General features: G+C 52.5%; 2 protein-coding genes across 6 annotated transcripts in view; one reads left to right on the top strand and one right to left on the bottom strand.

The window, feature by feature from the left end:
* Window positions 1-3,678: 3,678 nt before the first annotated feature.
* Window positions 3,679-4,767, bottom strand: LOC112679078 (hemoglobin subunit zeta-like). The gene is made up of 3 exons (XM_025478554.3): window positions 4,488-4,767; window positions 3,889-4,093; window positions 3,679-3,807 (listed from the first exon to the last, which is right to left on the bottom strand). Exons 1-3 carry the CDS (start codon window positions 4,580-4,582, stop codon window positions 3,679-3,681), a joined length of 429 nt encoding a protein of 142 aa, XP_025334339.1. The 5' UTR covers window positions 4,583-4,767.
* Window positions 4,768-12,847: 8,080 nt separating this feature from the next.
* The window catches only part of NPRL3 (NPR3 like, GATOR1 complex subunit), a 38,370-nt gene continuing 28,519 nt past the window's right edge, over window positions 12,848-22,698 (top strand). The window contains exons 1-3 of one of the 5 annotated variants that reach the window (XR_007411039.1): window positions 12,848-13,029; window positions 16,688-16,757; window positions 21,187-21,225. Coding sequence is in view for 4 of the 5 variants with exons in the window: in XM_035717331.2 (XP_035573224.2) it covers window positions 12,861-13,029; window positions 16,688-16,757; window positions 21,187-21,225 (278 nt within the window). In the remaining variant the exon portion in view is untranslated. Of the gene's footprint in view, window positions 13,030-14,026; window positions 14,187-16,687; window positions 16,758-21,186; window positions 21,226-22,698 lie in introns of those variants that run through there. The other 4 variants (XM_035717331.2, XM_025417234.3, XM_035717332.2 and 1 more) reach the window with 4 other exon arrangements.

A 22,698-nucleotide genomic window follows, 5' to 3' on the forward strand; every position in this document is an offset into this window, starting at 1 on the left:
GTAAAGACAGTTATGTGTGTATGGGATGGATTAAGTAGACACAGTGCCACTTCTGCAATGTTCCTGCTGGAAATGAATAACCTAAATGTCATCATGAGGAGATATGAGATGAACCCAAACAGAGGAACACTGCTCAAGCAACTGGCAAGTGTTCCTCAAAATTAAGGTCATGGGGATCCCTGGGTGGCGTAGCAGTTTAGCACCTGCCTTTGGCCCAGGGCGCAATCCTGGAGACCCGGGATCGAATCCCACGTCGGGCTCCCGGTGCATGGAGCCTGCTTCTCCCTCTGCCTATGTCTCTGCCTCTCTCTCTCTCTCTGTGTGCCTATCATAAAAAAAAAAAATTAAATTAAGGTCATGCAAGGAAAGACCGAAGAGCAGATTGAAGGAGACTAATGCAAAATTGTTTTTTTTAATTTTTTTTATGTTTTTTAAAATTTTAATTTAAATTCCAGTTAGTTAGCTCCAAGAGTTGACCCTGGACCAGTAAAGAGCATTGCTGGAAAGGACGACGTACATGTGAGATCTTGTATGAACGGATTTGGATTCCTGTTAATTTCCTCGTTAGCTGGTTATTCTCTGGCTATGCAGTCACATGTTCTTGTCGACTTGAGGAAATGCACAAAGTATTTAGGGATTTTTTAAAAAAAAAGATTTTATTTATTTGAGAGTGAGCAAGAGAGAGAGAGAGGGAATGAGCAGAAGGAGAGGAAGAAGCATGTGCGGCTTGATCCCAGGACCCCAGGATCATGACGTGAGCTGATATCAAGAGTCATTATTAACCAACTGAGCTACCCAGGCACCCTGATAGTTTGAAATTTTTAATTGTAAAATTTTTTTAAAAAGGATTTTATTTATTTTGAGAGAAGGAGAGAGGAGGAGGAGGACGAGGAGGTGGAGGAGGAGGAGGAGGAGGAGGAGGAGGAGGAGGGGGAGGAGGAGGGAGAAGGGGAGAGAGAGAAGGGACAGACTCTCTAGCAGGCTCCACACTAAATGGAACTTGATCTCATGACCCTGAGATCATGACCTGAGCCAAAACCAAGAATCAGTTGCTCGATGCACTGAGCCACCCAGATGTCCCTTGAAAATCCTTAAGCTAAGGGGCACCTGGGGGGCTCAGTTGGTTAAGCATCTGCCTCTGGCTCAGGTCATGACCTCAGGGCCCTGGAATGGATTCCCGCATCCGGTTTCCTGCTCAGCGGGAAATCTGCTTCTACTTCCTGCTCTGCCCCTACCCCCTTATGCTCTCTATCTCTCTCTCAAATAAGTAAAAAATAATTCTTTTAAAAAAGGTAATTTTTAAGTTAAAAGGTTATGAACATTTAACATCTGTTATTATGACCAATAAACTACTGAGTGATTATTAGGATTTCTTTGCTGTTTTTTTTTTATCTCAGCCAAGTGGTTATACTATTACATTCTTGCACAGGTTCATTTAAGTTGGCTTTCAATTTCATGTTTTCACTTTTTGATTCTATTTTCGGTTAAAGATTTACATGATTGAGGGCAGCCTGGGGGCGGGGGGGCTCAGTGGTTTAGCACCACCTTCAGCCCAGGCTGTGATCCTGGAGACCCGGGATCGAGTCCCACGTTGGGCTCCCTGCACGGAGCCTGCTTCTCCCTCTGCCTGTGTCTCTGCCCCCCTCTCTCTCTGTCTCTGATGAATTAATAAAAAAAAAAAAAAAAAGATCTACATGATTGAAAGGTCAAAACCACGGGGAGAGCTAGACTGCGGGGAGCTCCTTCCACCCCTCCTCTTCATCCCCAACCCACATTATTATTTGTAAACATTTCCAGTTTATCCTTGCATAGTTTCTCTTTGCAAAAATAAGCAAACACAAGGCGGGGGGTCTGGCTAGCTGAGTTGGTAGAGAATGTGACTCTTAATCTCAGGGTCTTGAGTTCAAGTCTCACATAGGGCATAGATCTTTTTTTTTAAAGATTTATTTATTTATTTATCATAGACAGAGAGAGAGAGAGGCAGAGATACAGGATGAGGGAGAAGCAGGCTCCATGCCAGGAGCCTGGCGTGGGACTCGATCCCGGGACTCCAGGATTGCGCCCTGGGTCAAAGGCAGGCGCTAAACTGCTGAGCCACCTAGGAATCCCCATAGGGCATAGATCTTACTTAAAAAAATATAAGGAAACAATACTTATGAACACGCACAAGTGCACACACAGGGCTAGGAACAGTCAAACATGTGTGCCAAAATGCACACACACAGCACACATTCACACATGCATGTGCACGTACACATTGGTATCTCTCATCCCCTTTTTTTTTTTTTTTTACTAAACTCTGCCTAATGGGGGGCTTGAACTCACCACCCAGAGATCTAGAGCCACATGTTCTACTGGCTAAGCTAACCACGTATTCCTCTTCTCTCCTTCCTTACAGAGAAGATACCATGATATATATATATATATATATATATATATATATATATATATATATATATATACACACACACAGGCAGAGGGAGACGCAGGCTCCATGTGGGGAGCCCCACGTGGGACTCGATCCCTGGTCTCCAGGATCATACCCTGGGCTGAAGGCAGATGCTCAACGGCTGAGCCACCCGGGCTGCCCTTCTTTCTTTTTTCTCTTACTTTTTACTTGATAAATCCCGGACATCACTTCACAGCCATTATTAGAAATTGTCCTCATTCATTTTTCAGGTGACAGTTCTCTGCTGTGTGGGTTGTCATGGTTCGGATCAACCATTCAATGCCTGAAGCTGGGCTGGTGTTTCTGGTGGTGGGAAGGCGAAGCTCCCATCCAGTGTAGAAAGCACCACTAGCAGAGTGTGGTCAAAGCCTTGGATGTTTGTCCACCGGGTAGGTGAGAAGTGGGTCTAGGTGAGGTTTCATTTTTAGTAGTGTTAAAATGCGTTTTTCTAATTATAAGTAAGATTGACCCTCTTTTCCGTTTTTATTTCTGTGAACTGCAATCTGATTCTATCACGTGTGTATCTGCTACTAGATCGTGAGCTCTGGGGGCAAGTGGCTGTTGTATTAGAGTCTGGACACATGCGTGGGTGTGTTAGGGACCCATAGAAAGTTCTGGAGCAGAGGAAGGGAGGAGTGCAACGCGCCCAGATGCATCCCCCACTCCTTCCTTCCCGCATGGAGGAGGGACCAGGAGGCAGTACAAACTCCAGAGGAAGGAGAGAGCGCCACGGGGGCCCCAGGGACAGCCTGAGGGGTGGGGGCTCAACCGGGGGATCCCCAGCTGCCCTCGCAGAGACTCTGGGGTCCGAGGGAGGATTCCAGCAGCCCCACCCTGCAGCCCGCCCCACCTGCAGCCACCCCCGCTCCCCCAGCAGTCTGCCGCTGCCTGCAGCCCATCGACCCTCTCTGCAGCCCGTCTCCCCACCACCTGCAGCCTGCCACACCCCCCCTGCAGCCCGCCGCCCCCTCCGCTGCAGCCCCCACACCCCTGCTGCCCGCCACCCCTCCCCTGCAGCTCCCACCCCCCTGCAGCCCGTCGCCCCCACCCCCTGCAGCCCCCTCCACGGTGCCAGTGACCAGGGAGGCGAGGTGGACGTGCACTGGTTTATTGGTGCGTCAGCGAGGTGCGGGGGGGGGGGGGGGGGGGGGGAGGGGAGGGGGGGGGAGGGGGAGGGGGGGGTGTCGCAGTGAGGTGCGGGAGCTGCGCAGGGGCGCAGCTGGGGGCGCTCAGCGGTACTTCTCGGTCAGGACGCAGGACACGAGCGACAGGAACTTGTCCCACGCGGCGTGGGCGTCGGCCGTGAGGTCGGCGGGGAAGTGCGAGGCCAGGGTGACCAGCAGACAGTGGGACAGCAGCTGCGCCGGAGGGAGGGCCTGGGTGAGCGCGGGAGGCGCCTGGGGACCCTGGGGACCCTGGGGACCCCCCCCCCCGCCCACCTTGAAGTTGACCGGGTCCACGCGCAGGATGTAGGCGTGCAGCTCGCTCAGCCTGGACAGGGCGCCCGCCACGTCGTCGAGGCTGCGCACCGCGTCGCCCAGCGCGGCCACCACCTTGGCGCCGTGCGCCCTCAGGTGCGCCGAGCCCGCGCGCAGCTCGAAGTGCGGGAAGTAGGTCTTGGTCTGCGGGAAGCTGGCGAAGAGCCTGCGGGCCACGGCGGCGCCACTGACGCGTGGGAAGCCCCGTCCTCCCCCCACGACACGTTGTAACGGATGTTTTAGGACAGAAACAGGGACGCGAACCTCCCCGTGGACCCGCACGCCCCGGTGTGGCACAAGGGCAGGCCCGCCTGGCCGACTCTCCCCGGTCCCCGGGCCCCCACCCCGGGGCGTGGCACAAGCCCACCCCAGCGGCCCATGGCTCAGCAGTTCCTTCCTTCCTTCCTTCACTCACTGCGTGGAGGTGGGGGAGACCTGGGTGCCAGACCCCTTCCCCATGCACCTCCCCTTCCTGCGCACTGACCCTGTGCCCCCCACCCCGGGCCTCACTAACCCTCACTGTCACCTCCTGGCCCCAGCGCAGCCCATCAGGCACTGACCTCTCCAGGGCCTCGGTGCCAATAGCATCCGCCTGGGTGGAGATCTTGCCCCACATGGACAGGATGATGGTCCTCTCGGCCTTGGTCAGAGACATGGTGGAGCTGAGTGGGAGCTGGGTGTGCTCAGGGCCGGCCTGTGGGGTGCTCAGCCCCCAGCATCCCTTTATATACCAGGAGCCAGGGTGGGGGCCAGGCTGTGGCCACTGGCCTGGAGAGGGGAGAGGGCCGTGGGGGTGGGGTGTCTTATCAGACCCAGTGAGGACGGCTGGTCAGGGCCTGGTGGGACGCTGGGCTGAGGGGCTCTCACTCCACCAAGACCCCCCACCCCCATCTGGGGCCTTAGAGAGGGTGTTGGCCACAGCCTGACCAGAGTCCCGGAGAGATAGGGCCCAGCCAGCCCAGGAGGCCATGCCCGTGTGTGTAGCCCAGCTCTGACCACGCTCTTGTATTGGGAGTCACAGAATGGGGGAAGCCAGAGGATTAGCCCTCCACGCGCTGTCCTTGGGCTGGAACCTGCCGTTCTGCTGGCCGCACTCCTTGGGGCCCCGCAGCCCGTGCAGCCAGGCCCTTCCCTCAGGTGCTATGATCCCTGGGGGTCCTCTGAAGAAGCAACAGCTTTGCTCAGCTTCGCTGGGGAGAGATGCACCGACTGTTCTCTGAGAAGCTGGCTGGGTATCAGATTAATAAGAGTTCTAGGATCGTGCTATTAGGGATCGCAGTACTGCTCACCATATTATCACGGTAACTAAATGAGGCAAAATATTCCTTTACAGTTTATTTTATCACAAAACAACATTGAAATTTGCGGTGTACTGCTCTGTGAATTTTGACACATGTATAAATTCACCCACCCACCCCCACTCCAGTTAGGGCACACGGCAGCTCTATGACCCCCAGAACTCCCACGCGCTGTCTCAGCCTCCTCCATGCCTAAACTCTGATGACCACCATAATTTTGTCTTTTTTCAAGAGTATCACATAAATGGAATCCGCAGAGTGTGATCTTTCAGGACTGGCCTCTCTCACTCGGTGTGACACCCGTGTCGTTACAAGTGCCAATGGTTCTATCTATTGCTGACTCAGGCCCCACGGTAGGAACGTGCCACAGTCTGTTTTTTATTTGCTCACTCAGACGTTGAGGCTTTTTCCACTTTGGGGCTATTACTAATAAAGCTGCTATGAAAATTCTTTTTTTTTTAAAGGTTTTATTTATTCATTTGAGAGAGAGGGAGAGACAGAGAGAGCACAGGCAGGGTGAGAAGCAGAGAGAGGAGAGGGAGACACAGACTCCGTGCTGACCTAGAAGCCCAACATGGGGCTCAGCCCCAGAACCTAGAGATCATGACCTGAGCCACTTAGGCACCCCATGCCTTTATTTTTTTTAAGATTTTATTTTATTTTTAAAAAGATTTTATTTATTTGAGGGAGCATGAGAGAGAGAAAGAGAGGGGAGAGAAGGGGCAAAGGGAGAAGAGGTAGCGGGAGGGGGAGAAGCAAAGTCCCTGCCGAGCAGAGAGCACAATGTGGGCTCGATCCCAGGACCCCAAGATCATGACCTGAACCCAAAGCAGATACTTAACTGACTGAGCCACCCAGGTGCTCCTTAAAGATTTTATTTTTGAGTAATTTCTACACCCAATGGCTTAAACTCACAATCCCAGGACCAAGAGTTGCACACTCCACCAACCCAGCCAGGCAGGTGCCCCGGAACTGCCTTCTCTTACTCTAAGAAATAAATTGACCAGGGGGCCTGGCAGTGGAACATGGACTTCCCTTGTGGCCCAGCTGTCCCCCTCCTAGCTGTAGACCCGAGACCAATGAAAACATCAGCTCACACAGAAACTGCTATGTTCACAGAGCATCATCAGAGCAGCCGAAATCAGCTGATGGGTTGGCGATAGAACACGGTATAAGCCAAACAATGAAATAGTATTCAGTCATAAAAGGGAACGAAGTACGTGGGTGCGAAGGAACACTGGAAGCACACACACGTGTGGTTCCACGCATCTGAAATGTCCAGAGCCGGGTTAGCTACAGAGAAAGAAAGTAGAGTAGGTTTTGGGTCGGGGGTTGGAGTGTGTGGCTGCTGGGGCACGCAGCGTCTCTCAGCGTGATGATGTTCTAAGATTGATCGTGGTGATGGTTGCACAGCCCTCTGTACGAAAACCCACTGAACTGCACACTTTATTGACTTATTTATTTGCACGCTTTATTTTTTATGGATTTTGTATATTTTATTCATTTGAGAGCGAGACAGAGAGAGAGCGCTTGCACACATGCATAAGCAGGGGGAGGGGCAGAGGGGGATGGAGATGGGGAGACAGAGGGACAAGCCGACTTCACACTGAGTGCAGAGCCCATCTTGGGACTCGACCTCACAACCCTGAGATCATGACCTGAGCTGAAATCAAGAGTCAGTTAATTTGCCCAACTGACTGAGCCCCCCAGGCCCCTGAACTGCACTTTAAATGAATGCAGTGTGTGCTCTGTGAGTTATAGCTTATAGCTCATTGCAAGTGTGAAGGATTGTGTAATAATCCCCCCACCTTGTTCTTCATTTCTAAAATGGTTTTTGTTATTCTAGTTCCTTTGCCTTTCCATATGGATTTTTTTTTTAAGATTTTATTTATTTATTCATGAGAGACACACACGGGAGTGGAGGGAGAGGGAGAGAGAGAGAGAGAGGCAGAGACACAGGCAGAGGGAGAAGCAGGCTCCATGCAGGGAGCCCGACGTGGGACTTGATCCCAGGTCTCCAGGATCACACCCTGGGCCAAAGGTGTCGCTAAACCACTGAGCCACCTGGGCTGCCCCTCCATATGGATTTTGGAGTCAGGCAAGGAGGTATCTGCACAAAACCTTGCTGGACTTTTTATAGAATCAGAAGCAAATGTCTCCTTTACAAGGAGTTTTTGATCACAGATATTTTGCTGAACCATTTCTTAGAGAAAATTTGGCTTAGACAAGGCCTGTGACATGGAAAGCACGTATAAGCCAGTATTGAGCACTCTCCGTGCGCCGCACACGGTGCTGGCATGTTACTCGTTTCTTCTGTGCCTGAGATGTGAGATGGTGGCATCGTCAGGCATCGAGGGCAGGAGTAGCATCTCACGGATGCCTCCTCTTAGCTCCACAGACCAGGTAGGGGTCTCTCCCGGGCTGCAGGTGCTGCGCGTCCTGGAGGCGGAGTGGGCCTCCCCAGAAGCCGCCTGTCTCCCAGCAGGAGTAATGGGGGTGCCTTCCTGCCTCACCCCCAGTGGGCCTCGGGGCCTCCTCTCCCCTGGCAGAGCCTCCAGCCTGTCCTTAGCCTCAGCTGCAAAGCCCCACAGACCACTGTTGTGGGCAAACGTCCCATCCTTTTTTTCTTTTCTTTTTCTTTCTTTCTTTCTTTTTCTTTTGTTGTGAAATATAATCCAGGTGCTGCATGTAGAGCTTAATGAATTGATATAAAGTGGATGCTCAGCATCCCATCCTCCCCCAACGTGATCCCTACCCTGACTTACTTTCTTGCTTTTTGGTCACATTTTACCGTCCAAACATGCATTCTTAAGCTTCAGTTGTTTGAGCCTGCTTCCGACCTTCAGGTACGTGAAACAATACCATGGGCCTCTTCTGCGTCTGCCTTCTTTCACCCGTGTCCGTGACATCCCAGCCATGTTGTGGGGTGTTAATTTTCATTGCTGTGCTGTATTTCCTTTTTTTTAAATATTTTATTTATTCATTAATGAGAGACAGAGAGAGAGAGGCAGAGGCACAGGCAGAGGGAGAAGCAGGCTCCATGCACGGAGGACATGGGACTTGACCCCGGGACCCTGGGGTCATGCCCCGGGCTGAAGGTGGCGCTAAACCGCGGAGCCCCCCTGGGGTCCCCTGCTGTATTTCTTCGTAGGAACAGACCGCAGTTCATCCACTGCGCTGGGGATGGATATTGGCTGTTCAGGTCTTGGCTATTAGCAACAATGCAATGAACATTCTGGTACGTGCCTCTTGGCGGCCACAGGCCTGCAGTTCTACTGGGCCTATTTCCAGGAGTGGAGTTACTGTTTCCAGGGCTGCTTCTAGCTGTATTTTCAACTACAGTGGATAGTGCCAGACCGCCTGTCAGCCCCACTGCTGTTGTGTGGGAGCATCCTTCCAGGCATTTCTTCAAGTCGGCCTCCTGCTCTCCTTAGGTTTTAGCTTTTCTGGTGGGTGTCTAGTGCTTCTGCAGTGCTCATAACTTGCATTTTTTTGATGACTAATGAGGTTGGGTCCCTTTTCCCATATTTGCTGTTCAACTGGATTTCCTCTTTTAAAATTTTATTCGATTATAGTTGACACCCAATATAGTTTCAGCTGTAACATTTCCTCTTTTTTGTAGTATCCATCTCATGCCTGTTTTTCTGCTGTGTTGCCAGCCTTATTGTTTATAGAAATTTAAAATACAGTCTGGGTCTAAATTCCTGGTCAGGGACGCCTGGATGGCTCAGTGATTGAGCATCTCCCTTCAGCCCAGGGCATGACCCCGGGGTCCCGGGATCGAGTCCCACGTCAGGCTCCTGCATGGAGCCTGCTTCTCCCTCTGCCTGTGTCTCTGCCTCTCTCCGTGTGTCTCTCATGAGTGAATAAATAAATAAATCTTAAAAAAAATTCCTGGTCAGATTTCTGTCATATCTCCCTCAATTCTGTTGTTTAACTCTGCTCTTTTTTTTTTTTTAAGATTTTATTTATTTATTTGAGAGAGAGAACAAGCGAGAGAGAGACAGCAGGAGTGGGGTGGGGGGCAGTGAGGGTTGAGAGATGGAGGGGGAAAGAGAAACAGACTCGCTACTGAGCAGGGACCCTGACATGCGGGGCTCAACCCCAGAACCCAGGGATCATGACCTGAGACGAAGGCAGACCCTTACCCGACAGAGCCACTCAGGTGCCCCTAAGTCTACTCTTAATACTCTTTTTGGATGAACAGAAGTTTATCATTTTATTTTATTTTTTAAAGATTTTATGTATTTATTCATGAGACACACACAGAGAGAGGCAGAGACACAGGCAGAGGGAGAAGCAGGCTCCACGCAGGGAGCCCGATGTGGGGCTTGATCCCGGGACCCTGGGGTCATGTCGTGAGCTGAAGGCAGAGGCTCAACCCCTGAGCCACCACGCGTCCCAAAGTCTATCATTTTAATACAGTAAAATTTAGTTATTTTTTTGGTCCTATTTAAAAATGTTGTACCTTCCTATTTACAAAAGCCAAATGTCTATCAGTTGAGTGAATGAACAAATTACAGTATTTCCATTCAGTGAGACATTATCCACTTTATTTGCTTTATTTCTATGAAGCGAATAAAGTGAATATTTTCTATAGAATATTTCTATGAAGTGCTTTCTATGAAGCACTGACACCTGCTACAATGTAGATGAACCCTGAAACATTCCACCAAGTGAAAGATGTCACACACCAAAGACCACATGGTGTATGATTCCATTCATAGGAAATGTTAGACGGGCAAATCCATTCCGACAGAAAGCAGATGATGGGTGCCAGGGGCTGTGGGGAGGGGAAGGGACAGTGATTGCATAATGGGTACTGAGTTTCCTTTTGGGATAATTAAAATACTCTGGTTATGGTTGCACAGCACTGTGAATATACAAAATGCCACTGAATTGTTCACTTTGGAATGATTAGTTTTGCATTATGCGAAATTTAACTCAATTTCCTAAAAAGTGATGTAATCGTTGTGGTGGACACGGAGGTGAAGAGAACCTTCCATGTTACCTTGTAAGAACTTTACTGTTTGGTCTTTGAAGTTGGGCAACAGCCCGCCTGGACTGGTCTTGCACACGGTGTGAGGTGAGGTGTGCTGTGGCTTTAGTGACATCTGTCCTGTGTGCTGTCTGAATTCCGGGTACAGCACCAAACACTCCCCATGTTGGGTGTTTGGTCCTCACAGCTCTCTGTGGGAGCAGTTTTTTTTTTTTATTATCATTACATGCTTTAAGATAAGGAAATCGAGGCTCAGGAGGGTTATGAAATGTTCAAAGTTTCGGTGAAGGAGGGAACCAGCCCCGTAGGTAGAGGAGATGCAGGTTTGGAGTGGGCCACATTGCTGGCTCTTTGGGGCTCAGGCAAGTCTCTTCTGTCTCTCGGCCTGGGTTTTTCCACCTGGGACACAAGGAGCCCGAGCTGGGCAGTGCTCCAGGACACTGGGACTTGCTGAACTCCAAGCTCTGGGCTCACACAGAGCTGGTGTAGTTGGGGCTGAGCTCAGAGGGCCCCTGGTGCCTCAGCAGAAGGCTGTGATGGGGTCAAGAGACCCTTTCCTGAGAGCAGCTCCTGGGTGGCCCTGGCCAGGCTAATTAACCTTGTAAACCCCGGTTCAACATCACCAACCTGTCAGGTGGGGTTTAAAATAGCTCCCGCTTCACTGCTAGGAGGGATGATCTGTTGCCACAGGACCTTAAGACACGGCAGCATGAATTCGAGATTAAAAGATTTTTTTAAAAGATTTTATTTATTCATGAGAGACACAGAAAGAGAGAGGCTGAGACACAGGCAGGGGGAGAAGCAGGCTCCATGCGGGGAGCCAATGTGGGACTTGGTCCTGGGACCCTGGGGTCACTCCCTGGGCTGAAGGCAGATGCTCAACCACCGAGCCACCCAGGTGTCCTGAATTCAAGATTATTGTAGTTACTATGGTGAGTGGGTGATGCTTTCTGGGCAGGAGCAGTGCAGCGGAGAAGGTGCAGAGGTTGAGGGGTCTGAAATAGGAAATGTGAGCCCGCCTGGCCCTCTGACAGGCAGTGGCAGCTCTCTTGGGCCCAGAACAAGTGGCAGGACTGATAAGGCCTGACCCACCAAGTGGCCTCCTAGCCCTGCCCAGGGGGGTACCCAGGGTGAGCGGAAGGGTCAGGAATTTTGGTTTCCAAGAATCCAGTTATCTTCAAAAAAGTAGGCTACTAAACAGACTTATTTAAATTTAAAATGAGGATGTAGAGGCATGGGGTATTAGCAGGGAAGTCTGAGGCTGTGAGCGAAGGTTAGCCCTGGGCACATCATTGTCTAGGAGACTGTGAGGGCTTTGAGCTAGGACCACATTTAGAAGCCACCTGCTCCAACTGTGTCACAGATGGGGAGGCCCAAAGCAGGGCCAGCCTACCCTGGGTCCCTCCAGCTGCCAGCACCAGACTGGACTGGCCAGGGAATGACATGTACTCTGACTGCTGTAATAGCCCAGTGAGGCAGACCAGCGTGGACCCTGAGATGCTGCCAGGGAGGGTGGTGTGGGAGTCAGACCTCCGCTCCTTCCAGTCCAGTCCTGGAGAGCCTCACACCTGAGCCCTGCTAGGGCAGTCTAGGAAGGGATGCATTTGGGACCTCTGTGGCCTGGGTCCTGGTGGTCTCCCTTTACATTTCATGGGTTCCAATCTCTTGATAAAATATTAACCATAGAGCCAGAAAAATAAACAGCAGATGCTCTTGTGCAGGTTACTAGCAGAAAGCGGGCCCTGAGTCAGCAACTGGAGAATGCTGGGTTCCTCCAAGTCTGGGCCCTCCCCCAGGTCAGGGACAGCCACTGGACATCAGGCTTCCTCTCCCAAGTTCTGGAGTCATGAAACTGCCCAAAGGGGCAGCAGCATGGTCAGGGAACTCAGAGGAAGGAGGCCTGCACCAGAGTCCTGGACCCCATGTGCAGGTCCTCGCAGATTCCCAGTGTCCCTGTAGAGAGGCCGCCCTGATTGCAGCTGGCTGTCCCCCAGACGACAGTTTCCTCTTCCGCATTGCCCCAGCTCCCGGGGCATCACCTCCTCCTCCTGTGCCCACATTTCCATCCTAGGGACTTTCCTGGTAACTGAAGAACTCAGAAACCTGTGGATTTTCCATAAAATCAAAACTTTACGAGACTAGTAAAAAGGCCTGCAGAATCTGTGATAACAAATAAATAAATAATCTTAAGGAAAAAAAAAGGGGGGCAGCCCGGGTGGCTCAGTGGTTTTATTTATTTACTCGTGAGATACACAGAGAGAGGCATGTGTGCAAGTGCTCTCAAATGAATAAAATACACAAAATCTTAAAAAAAATAAAGCGTGCAGTTCAGTGGGTTTTCGTTCAGAGGGCTGTGCAACCATCACCACGATCAATCTTAGAACATTTTCATCACGCAGAGATGCGTGCCCCAGCAGCCACACACTCCAACCCTCGGCCCAAAACCTACTCTACTTTCTTTCTCTGTAGCTAACCCTGCTCTGGACATTTCAGATGCGTGGAACCACACGCGTGTGTGCTTCCAGGGTTCCATCGCACCCGCGTACTTCGTTCCCTTTTATGACTGAATACTATTTCATTGTTTGGCTTATACCGTATTGTATCGTCGACCCATCAGCTAATTTCAGCTGCTCTGAATGATGCTGTGTGAACATAGCAGTTTGTGTGAGCTGATGTTTTCATTGGTCTCGGGTCTACAGCTAGGAGGGGGACGGCTGGGCCACACGGGAAGCCCGTGTTCAACCTCCTTCGGGATCGCCTGTTTTCCAAGGTGGCTGCACCATTTCGGGTTCTCAGCAGCAGCAGGTGAGGCCCGTGACTCCCGCAGCAGGTGACCCCGGGGTCGCCAACCCGTTCCTTGGGCTCAGGTTGCCGTGCCCGCGGGTGTGACGTGTATCTGCAGGGATGTGGGGCACCTTTTCATGAGCTTGCTGGGTATTTGTCTGCATTCTTTGGAGAAATGGCCTTTCATATCCTTTGCCCACTTTTTTTAAGCTTCTGTGTATGATTTTTGAATGCCTGCACCCAGGCGTGGCTCAAACACCTCCTGCCCCGGCCGCCCGCCCCGGGCGCCCAGCTGTCCGTCGGCGGTTCTGCTCTCTGCTGAGCCCTTAGGTCCGCTGTGTCGTCCGCGAGCTCCGGACACGACTCCCTTGCGGGACGCGCACGTGTTCCCTCCTCCGCGGACTTTCCGGGCGCCCCGGGGGACGAGGTCTCTAAGTGCCACCTGACTTCTGCAGGCGGCGTGTCACCCACGCGCCCCAGCCCTGTGGGGTCAGGGGCCTCCTGGAAGCTGTCACCTGGGGCTCTGGCCCCCTGAGGAGGTGTTTCCACTTCTTTAACTTCCGTTCCTTACCGACCTGGATGGAGTTCGAGCCGCGGGCTCACGGAACGCGCTCCGCCCGGTCCACGCCGGGGGGTGGGTCCCTTCTTCCCGGGCTGGCAGGCGGCCCCGCGCATGCGCCCCGCCTTCCGACCGGCCCCGCGCGTGCGCTCAGGTCGCCTGCGCACTGGTCCCCTGCGCCTGCGCGGACGCTCCCCCGCCCCCCCCGCGCAGGCGTGTTCTGCGGGGCTGCTTGGCCTCGTCGCGCGGGCCTCGGGAACTCGGCGGACGCGGGGGGCGGGCGTGGGTGTGGAGGCTCGCGGCCCCCCCGTCCTGCGGCCCTGGGCGCGACCTCGTCAGGCCCCCTCCGCCCCGCACGGGGCCTCCCGCCCCGCGGCCCGGCCTCCTCGGGGCCCCCGCCGGCCCGGCCCGCTCCGCCCCCACCCGCTTCTGGGCACCCGGCCCCGCCCCCGGCACAAGCCCCGCCCCCAGGCCCCGGCCCCGCCCCCCCGCCGCGGCACGATGGGCGACAACACCAGCCCCATCAGCGTGATTCTGGTGAGCTCGGGCAGCAGGGGCAATAAGCTGCTGTTCAGGTACCCCTTCCAGAGGAGCCAGGAGCACCCCGCGTCCCAGACAAGTAAGTGAGCGCGGGCGCGGGGCCCGGCGCTCCCCTCCACCTGCCCCCCTCCCCCTGCCCCTGCCCCCTTCCCTCTGCTCCTCCCCTCCCCCTCCCTGCCCTCCCCCTGCTCCTCCTCCCTCCCTGCCCTCCCCCTGCTCCTCCCTCTTCCCTGCTCCTCCACTCTCCCCACCCTAGCCTCTTCCCCTACTCCTCCCCTCTCCCTTGCGTCCCCTCTCCCCTTCCCTCTCCCCCCTCCCCCCTCCCCTTCTCTCCCACCTCCTCCTCCCCTCTCCTCTCCCTCCCCCCTGCCCCCTCCTCTCAACACCCCCCCCCCCGCCCCCGCGCGCCAGCGGGCACGCGGTGGACCTTGAGGCCAATGCCTGCTCCATGCGTTCGGAAAAGCACAGTCAGAAGCATCACGGTAATCCCACCCGCCGACGCCCAGCAGTGCCTCCAGTCGTTAAGTGTGTATCTAAGCATCGTAGGAACGTTGTCAGCTTGAGTAACACGAACCTGCAGGTAGAGGCCCTAGAGGCCCTGCGTTCCCGGACCCCCGCTCCGCCTTCGCGGGCCAGCACCTGCCCTCGGGCACCTGCCCCTGCTGTAGGGCCGCGCGCAGTCCTGCCACGGTCCCCTCTCTCCGTGGAGCCCTTCCCAGGGTGTAGAAAGATCCCCCCCACCCCGACCTTCCCCTGTGGATACACACTGAGGTCGCTTGCGGTCTGTCACTATCACGAATGTGCAGTTCTTCATCTACATTTTGTCTTAAAATTACATTTAAATTCGTTAACATGGTACAGGTTTTAAAGGTACAAAAGGTATAGATGACGAAAGGGACGATCTTTCCCACACTGAACCCCAGGCACTCCTTTTCCCTCGTAGGGGCAGCTGCTGCTACTGTTTTCCTGTGCATTTTCCCTGAACCTTCCGTGTAAACACAAGCATGTGCACACTTTTTAAAAAATCCTATGTTTTTCAAATTTTTATTTTGAGTAATCTCTACATACTACGTCCGGCTTCCACTCACAACCCTTAGCTCAGGAGTTGCATGTGCTTCTGACAGAGCCAGCCAGACACCCCATGTTTTATTTTCTAAGCAGAAGTGAACACACTACACACACTTTTGCCCTGTTGTTTTCTTATTCACTTTACATCTTGAATATACATTTGGGATTATGGTCAGAGTCATGGGATGAACAAACTATGATTTATTTAGTCCTCCGTTGATGGGCATTTGAGCTGTTTCCATGGGCGCCTGGATGTCTCAGTGGTTTAAATATCCACCCTGGGCTCAGGTCATGATCTCGGGGTCCTGGAATTGAGCACCAGGTTGGGCTCTCTGCTCGGTGGGAAGCCTGCTTCTCCCTCTGCCTCACCTCCAGCTCCTTACCTTTCTCTCACTTTCTCAAAATATTTTTTTTAAAAAAAGTTGTCTCAAAACTTTGGCTAATACAAGCAGTATCAATGTATTTTTCTGTAAACATTATCATTTTTCTGAATAGAGGATCAGTTCCCCAAAGTAGGATGGTTGGATCTAGGGGATAATGAACATATCCCAAGCAGACTCCGTGCTCAGCGTGGAGCCCCATGGGTGGTGGGGGTCAGTCTCACCACCCTGAGAGCATGACCTGAGCTGAAATGGAGTCCCACCTGAGTCATCCAGGTGTCCTGATAGTGGTTTTGATGTACATTTGTTTTATGACTGAGTGAACATATTTTCCTCTTTTTTCCTTTTTTTTTAAAGATCTTATTTATTTATTTTTTCCTGAGAGACACGGAGAGAGGCAGAGACACAAGCAGAGGGAGAAGCAGGCTCCCTGTGGGGAGCCTGATGCGGAACTCGATCCCAGGACCCTGGGGTCACGCCCTGAGCCAAAGGCAGACGCTCAGCCACTGAGCCACCCAGGCGTCCGGAAAATATAACTTAAAAAAAAAAAAAGATTTATTTATTTAAGAGAGAGCATGTGCATATGTGAGCACGCGGAGTGGGGGGAGGCACGGAGGGAGAGGATCTTCCAGTGGACTCCTCTTGCTGAGTGAGGAGCATCTCTTCATGGAGCCTGCTTCTCCCTCTGCCTGTGTCTCTGCTTCTCTGTCTCTCATGAATAAATAAAATCTTAACAAAAAAAGTAAGCGCAGTATTGGTCCTTCTGTGTCTGGTTCCCTTCACTGAGTTTAATGTTTTCCAGTTCTCCGTGTTGTAGCATGTATCAGGAACTCTGTTCTTTTTATGGCCATTGTGTATATACGCCACGTTTTATTTTTTACTTTTTTTTTTTAATTCATGAGAGACACAGAGAGAGGCAGAGACACAGGCAGAGGGAGAAGCAGGGTCTCTGCGGGGAGCCCGAGGCGGGAGTCGACCCCAGGGCCTGGGATCACGCCCTGAGCCGAAGGCAGACGCTCAGCTGCTGAGCCCCCCAGGCGCCCCTACACCACGTTTTAGAAGCTGTCACCATCTTCCTGGATGTGGATGGATCCTGTTTTCTAGCTGCTCTCCCCTTTTTGCCCTCACTCAGATAAGCCTCGTAGCAGATATGCCGTCAACAACACTGGAGACCACGCTGACGACCAGGACGGTGATTCCAGGTAAGAGCCTGCAGTCACTGTGATGGGGCTCGTCCTGCCCCCAGGCCTGGGACCCAGAGGTGGTCTCCCGTGAGAAACCTGCTGTCCTTTTCCCGTTGGGTGGGTATTTCAGGTTGTACAGAGCTGAGGGGGTGCCACCAATGTCTGACTTGCTGCATAGTTTGATCACACGTTCCAGCCGTGGAACTGGTTCTGGGTGAAGCTGACTGGAGAACAGATGAGACCAGAGAGAACATTTGTCTTCTGTGAGAGGAACAGGGAGAGAAACAGACCCCGGTGCTGTCTTCAGACCTGACTCCTCAAGTGTGTGCCCAGAGGTCACATGTGGGTGCTTGTTCAGGTGGTGAGGAGGGCTGAGAGCCAGGGCTGCTGTGACCCTTGCTCCTTTAGGGCAGAGGTGAAAGGTCTTTTCCTTCTTTTTTAAAAATTTTTTTTAAAGAATTTATTTATTTATTCATGAGAGACACAGAGAGAGGCAGAGACACAGGCAGAGGGAGAAGCCGGCTCCCTGCAGGGGCCCGATGCGGGACTCGATCCGGGAACCCCGAAGCCGAAGGCAGACCTCAACCACTGAGCTGCCCAGGCGTCCCAGGTCTTTTCCTTCCTGTGTGTCCTCCCCCTGCTTTTCCTGGGAAGTGCTGTTAGGTGGCAAGCATCAGAAATGACCACTGTGGTCATTGTCTTATGTTCGTTGTAAAGCTTAGTACGTGGTAACAGGCCCAGTTGAAGGAGGAAGGATTTTAGGTAGCCAGTCCTGGTGCCTCTGTACACAGCTGGGACATGCATGAGGGGAAGACAGCCTGCACCGTGCCATGGCGGAGTAGCCGAGGCCCCCACCCGGCCTTTGCCGTGGAGTGGACGAGCACAGTCTCCTCAGTTCCTCAGTTCTCATGACGAGGCACCACACCTGCCATGGTATTGTGCAGTTCCACAGGTCTGGTTTTTAGCCTTTTTTGTGAGGATTTTGGGGGCCTCTGGCATGACCAGTGACTGCCTCTGAGGGCAGCAAGCTTTGAAGGAGAGGGCAGGGGGTGCGGGGAACTGACCGTTGGACATCCATGGGTGGTCCTGCTTGATGTAGAAGCCGTGCTCACCGTGTCCTCTGACGTGGGCCACTTGGAACAAACTCCACTTGGCTACAGGTGCACAGAAAGCTTTTTGCCCTGCCCCGTGGGGTGGGTGCATTTTGTCCTCCACCTGTGGCATAGATTTGTTTAGAGGAGGGCTGGCCACCTGCTTGCCCTTCCCCGAGCTCCGCAGATGTCAGGCTCAGGCTGCAGAAGATGCAGAAAGTGCTCTGGGAAAGGTCTCTGTGGGCTTCCTGGGAGGCTGGCAGTGCCTGATCCCTGCTGTTAACTCTCAAGGCTTGTAACAAAAGACTAAGAGAAAGTTTCTAGAGAATTATTTCAATATTTGGCATAAAGAAGAGGAGAAACCATGGGAAGGGAGCAAGACATTGTGGGCCTATCGGGATCACAGATACCCTGTTCAATAAGAGCTGGTTCTCCGTACTCTCTCCTTAAGTTTAAGAATTACCTCCTTTGGTAATTGTAGCACATCATAGCATCTGATGATCCCACTCCCCACCTGCCCTTCTTTTCAGAGATACGCGTAATACCTCTGAGCGCCCAGCTGTATTTCGTCACGTTGGCTTGCCAAGCCTCTGGTGCCTGGGGAGCCGTGTCATGGCTCAGACATCTTCCTGGAGCAGTACAGTGTTCTCAGGGGTCTAAGGTGCTTTTTTTCTGGAACCAGCAGAATGTCCCTGCTTATTGTTTTGTCAGACAGAAGCCATGTTAATAGGCCACTCGTGCAGGATCTTGAGTGTGCTGAGAGATGGGCCCTGCCCTGGAGGGATGAGGATGCGGGCTGTGCTGCCCAGGCGTGAAGTCACCATTTAAATAGAAATGAAATTCAAAAAAAAAAGAAATTCAGTTCCTCCGTTGCATTTCAGGTGCTTGGGGGCTGCAGGTGACTACTGGCTACTATCTGAGTAGTTCAGATTTAGAGTATTTCCACCACTGTAGAAAGTTCTGTTGGACAACAGTGGCTTAGCGTGTGTGCTGGTTCAGGGAATAAGAATTAACTGTCAGGTTTAAAAAAGAAACACAGTAAACTCTTTTATTAAAAAAAAAAAAAGCCTCATAGAATTCAGTAGGAGAGAAGAAAATGGATACTGTCCGTTGTCTTTAAGGTTTGAAATTCAAATGTAGGAAAGTTGTAGCACTCCTGTTGGATGAGTATTGGGGACCAGGGAGCTCATGCATTGCTTTGTTTTTTTAAGGTTTTTATTTATTTGAGAAGGAGTGAGTGAGACATAGAGCACACCCTGGGGCAGAGGGAGAGGAAGAAGCAGGCTCCCTGACGAGCAGAGAGCCTGACATGGGGCTCGATCCCGGGACCCTGGGATCATGACCTGAGCCCGAGGCTGATGCTTCACTGACTGAGCCACCCAGGCGCCCCTGGGGAGGTCATGCTTAATAGCATTTTGCATCCACCACACTTGCAGGGGCAAAAACCATCAGGAGAGGTCATGGAGAAAGCCTGCTGTCAGTCACAAAGGGTGTCACTGGCACCATCCCTCCCAGTCGGATTGTTCTGGGTACTGTCTCAGAGAAGGGGAAGCTGGTAGCTTGGAGAAGAGTCGACTTCATTTTGAAACACTCAGAAATCATTTTACTTGGGATATCATCCAGAAGACCTTGGAAGCATGAAAGATTTCTGGCCATACCTTTTAATTCTCAGTTGGTGTCGTGGGGGCGGTGGAATCAGGTGGCAGTGCTGCCCACCCCTCTCTAAGTAGTGGGTCAGCTTTGGGGCACATCCACACCCTCCGCTGGATGGGAGGGTTTGCACACTGACACGCTGCTGGTCCTCTATACCAGGTGCACAGGGGGCCCCAGCAGGCCTCTCCTGATAGCTTTGCTCCTACTAGTGTGTGTGTGGACACGTGTTAGGAAGTGGTCCCTGCTTCCTAGACCTGAAGTCAATGCACAGAAGACAGATAAGCAGTGTTGTCCTCAAGCTTGGGCATCCCCCAGCCCTTTCCTGGCCCAGCCAGTACGTCTATGCTGGCGCATCCACACAGGCTCATGCCTGCAGGCCGTGTGCTGGGACAAGTAGTGGTTTGGGTTCTGGGTGTGACTCTCATTGTGCACCTGCATTGTGTGATCTTGGGCCCCTTCCTCGTACCACAGCCTCAGTTTACCACCACCCTCAGTCTTCTTAAGTTGCCTGAGGGTGGCAAGGCACCTTGACCTCCCCCTCCCAGGTCTGCTATTGTGGGAACATCTGGGTCTTGGTGAGAGTACTGGCTGGTGCCTCTGCCTCCCTCAGAGGGGCGGACACAGGTTCATGGAACATGCCGCGGGGGTTGGGGGGCTTAACATGTCACCTCCACAGCGTTAGAAAAGACGGCTACTGATACTTGGAAGCCCTACATGCTTCTTCCCTTTTGAAAGTAGAGGGGTTTTGTTGTGACCTGTCTGCTTGCCAAAGATGAAAGTTGTAGGAGTTGGACTTGGGCTTCTAGGGGATTCTGACCAGGGTGATCTTGGGAAGGCCCACAAAACGTCTTACCCCTTCCATACTGTGCACACTGATGAACTGACCTTTGGGAGCTGTTGAAAACAGGAGCTCCCTGTTGTGTGTTTCTCTCACGTGGGTCTGTGGCTTGTGTGCCTTGGTGAGAGCTGTGGGAGCAGCAGGCCCCACAGCGCGGCCGGCTCTTGTCCCTCCAGTGCTGTCTCCAGTCTGGGGTCTGGCCTCCTTTCTGTGTCCTGGATACTGGGAAAGCAGCCTGTCCCAGAACATAGTCCGCTGCACAGTAACGTGACTCTTTTAAACGTAGTCTCTAAAAAACTAACGTTGCGCAGCGCGGAGGTCCCATACATCACGTACAGACTCGCCACAGCGTCCTTGCTGCCAGAGGGCCCGTGGTTCTGTGCTGAGCAGAGGCTCAGTGAGCGCGGGTGTGTAGGCAGTCACAGTATCTCAAGAGTTGGGGCCGAGTGTTCAGTGGCATCCTGCGGTCCTCATAAGGCTTTTCTGGACGGGAATCTCTGCGGACTTTCCCGAGATGCAGTGCTTGTGCGTGGGTGTCCGGCTAGTGTGTGTGGTGCTGGGCTCCGACCCAGATCTTCTAGCCTTGCTCTTGCTTCTGAAAACGGGCTCTCACTTGTGCCCAGGCTCTGTTTACCTGTGGGAGTCTGAGCTTTTGTGAGAAAACCGTGGTAAGTCTTCCCCTTGGCAAGCGTCTGTCTCTTCTTTCTTGTCCGGTAAGTTGCTCAGCCTTGCTCTCCGCAGTTAACATTTACGGTGGTGCTTCTGCTAGACGTTAATACCGTTTTAATGAAACAGCCTTGTAATGATTCATGATTTTTAAAATCGGTGTGTTTGTTTGGTCTTGATGGTCCTGTTCCCATTCCAGCGAGCCATGTCCTCCAACCGATGAGCGATTGGTTGCAGGGTAAGAGCAAGACTTCACCACCTGCCTGTCTTGATTCCTGCTGCCTCTCTTGTAATTGTGCTTAACTCCTGATCGCCCTCAGTGTTGAAGAATGACTAACGAGGCACACAGGCTCTGGCTCGGACCTCACTGCCCAATCCCCCATGAGCACGCAGGCTTCCCACGGCCTCTGCCCTTTCTCCACCTGGAGTTATTCAGCTTTTCCACATTACCTGGGAGGCCAAGACAACGTTGGCCAGGGCCAGGGAGACTTTTGGGACCAGGTGTGCACACAGACCTCCCCTCCTCCAGGAAGGCTCCAGTGGCCCCAGGAGGGTGGTAGGCAAGCAAGAACAGGGCTCCTTACCTCTCTAGCAGCCTCCCCCTACAGAGACCCTTGGTCGTTGCTTCTTGCCTTCATTTCTCAGAGGAGTTGTAGGAGGCCTCTCCTGAGGACCAGGTGTTGAATGTGATGCTTGGACTTAGATGTATGTGTGCTCGTGAGAGGCAGACGTGTTCCTGTGGAGCTTATATGGCCCTTCTGCCCTGTGCCCCTGATGGGGCATCCCCCCGGTTATTGGGGGTGCCTGGAGCATCTGTGAGCCACCCCTCTCCCTTTAAACGGCCGGGGGCAGAAGGGAGTTCCTTTCCACACTGTCTCTCTCTCTTTCTCTCTCTTTTTTTTTTTTTTTTTTTTGTCAAGCCAGAGGAAAAGCCCCTAATGAGTATCCCAGCAGCAGTGGAAGGCCCTGCCTGTTTTCCAGCTGGGCTGGTTCATCTCAAATGCTTTTATGTTTTTTGAACTTTGAAGTTCTTTCGGGAATGTTAGTTTTTATAACAGTTGTTTTATTCTGTTGTAACATATTTCCCAGGCTGTTCCTCCTCAAAGCAAGGGGAAAGGATTTTTGTAAATTCTGAAAACAAATATTGTCAGTTATTTTTGTTTTACTTTGCTGTTTCCATCAGTTATGTCCCCTCCCCCAAATCTCACGATAGAACTCTGACTTGGTGAGTGCTACGTCGGCAGACGCAGAACGTGAAGCATAACCCACTCAAGTTTTTTTTTTTTTATCGTAACTGTGTGATATTAGTGTCCCGTGAGCAGGTTCCTGTGTGGGTCACACTAGCTCAGACACGCAGAGCAGCTGAACACCCTCCTGCTGGCCACCCCGGAGAGGCCTCCCTGATGGGCCATGTAGGGCAGCGTGGCTTTTCACTTCAGCAGTACACGGCTCTCAAGTTGGCCTCCTCTGTTCTGTCCTTTCTGGACTCAGACGGGAAGTGCTTTTTATTTGGCTCTTGGAAGGGTACTTCTTGGGTTTGGATATTTATAAAGGTGAGCTGGGCCACCACCGTCTGCCTCTGTATCTCACAGCCAGACTTGGGTTCCTGGACTGGTGGCTAATGGCCAGGGCCGAGGCCTGTCTATGGCTCTTTGTGATGGAGCAGAGGTTTTTAGTGGAGATTTTTGGATATCACAAGAAAAAGTGAACC

This window comes from Canis lupus, chromosome 6 (assembly GCF_003254725.2).
Source record: "Canis lupus dingo isolate Sandy chromosome 6, ASM325472v2, whole genome shotgun sequence".
Taxonomy (NCBI): domain Eukaryota; kingdom Metazoa; phylum Chordata; class Mammalia; order Carnivora; family Canidae; genus Canis; species Canis lupus.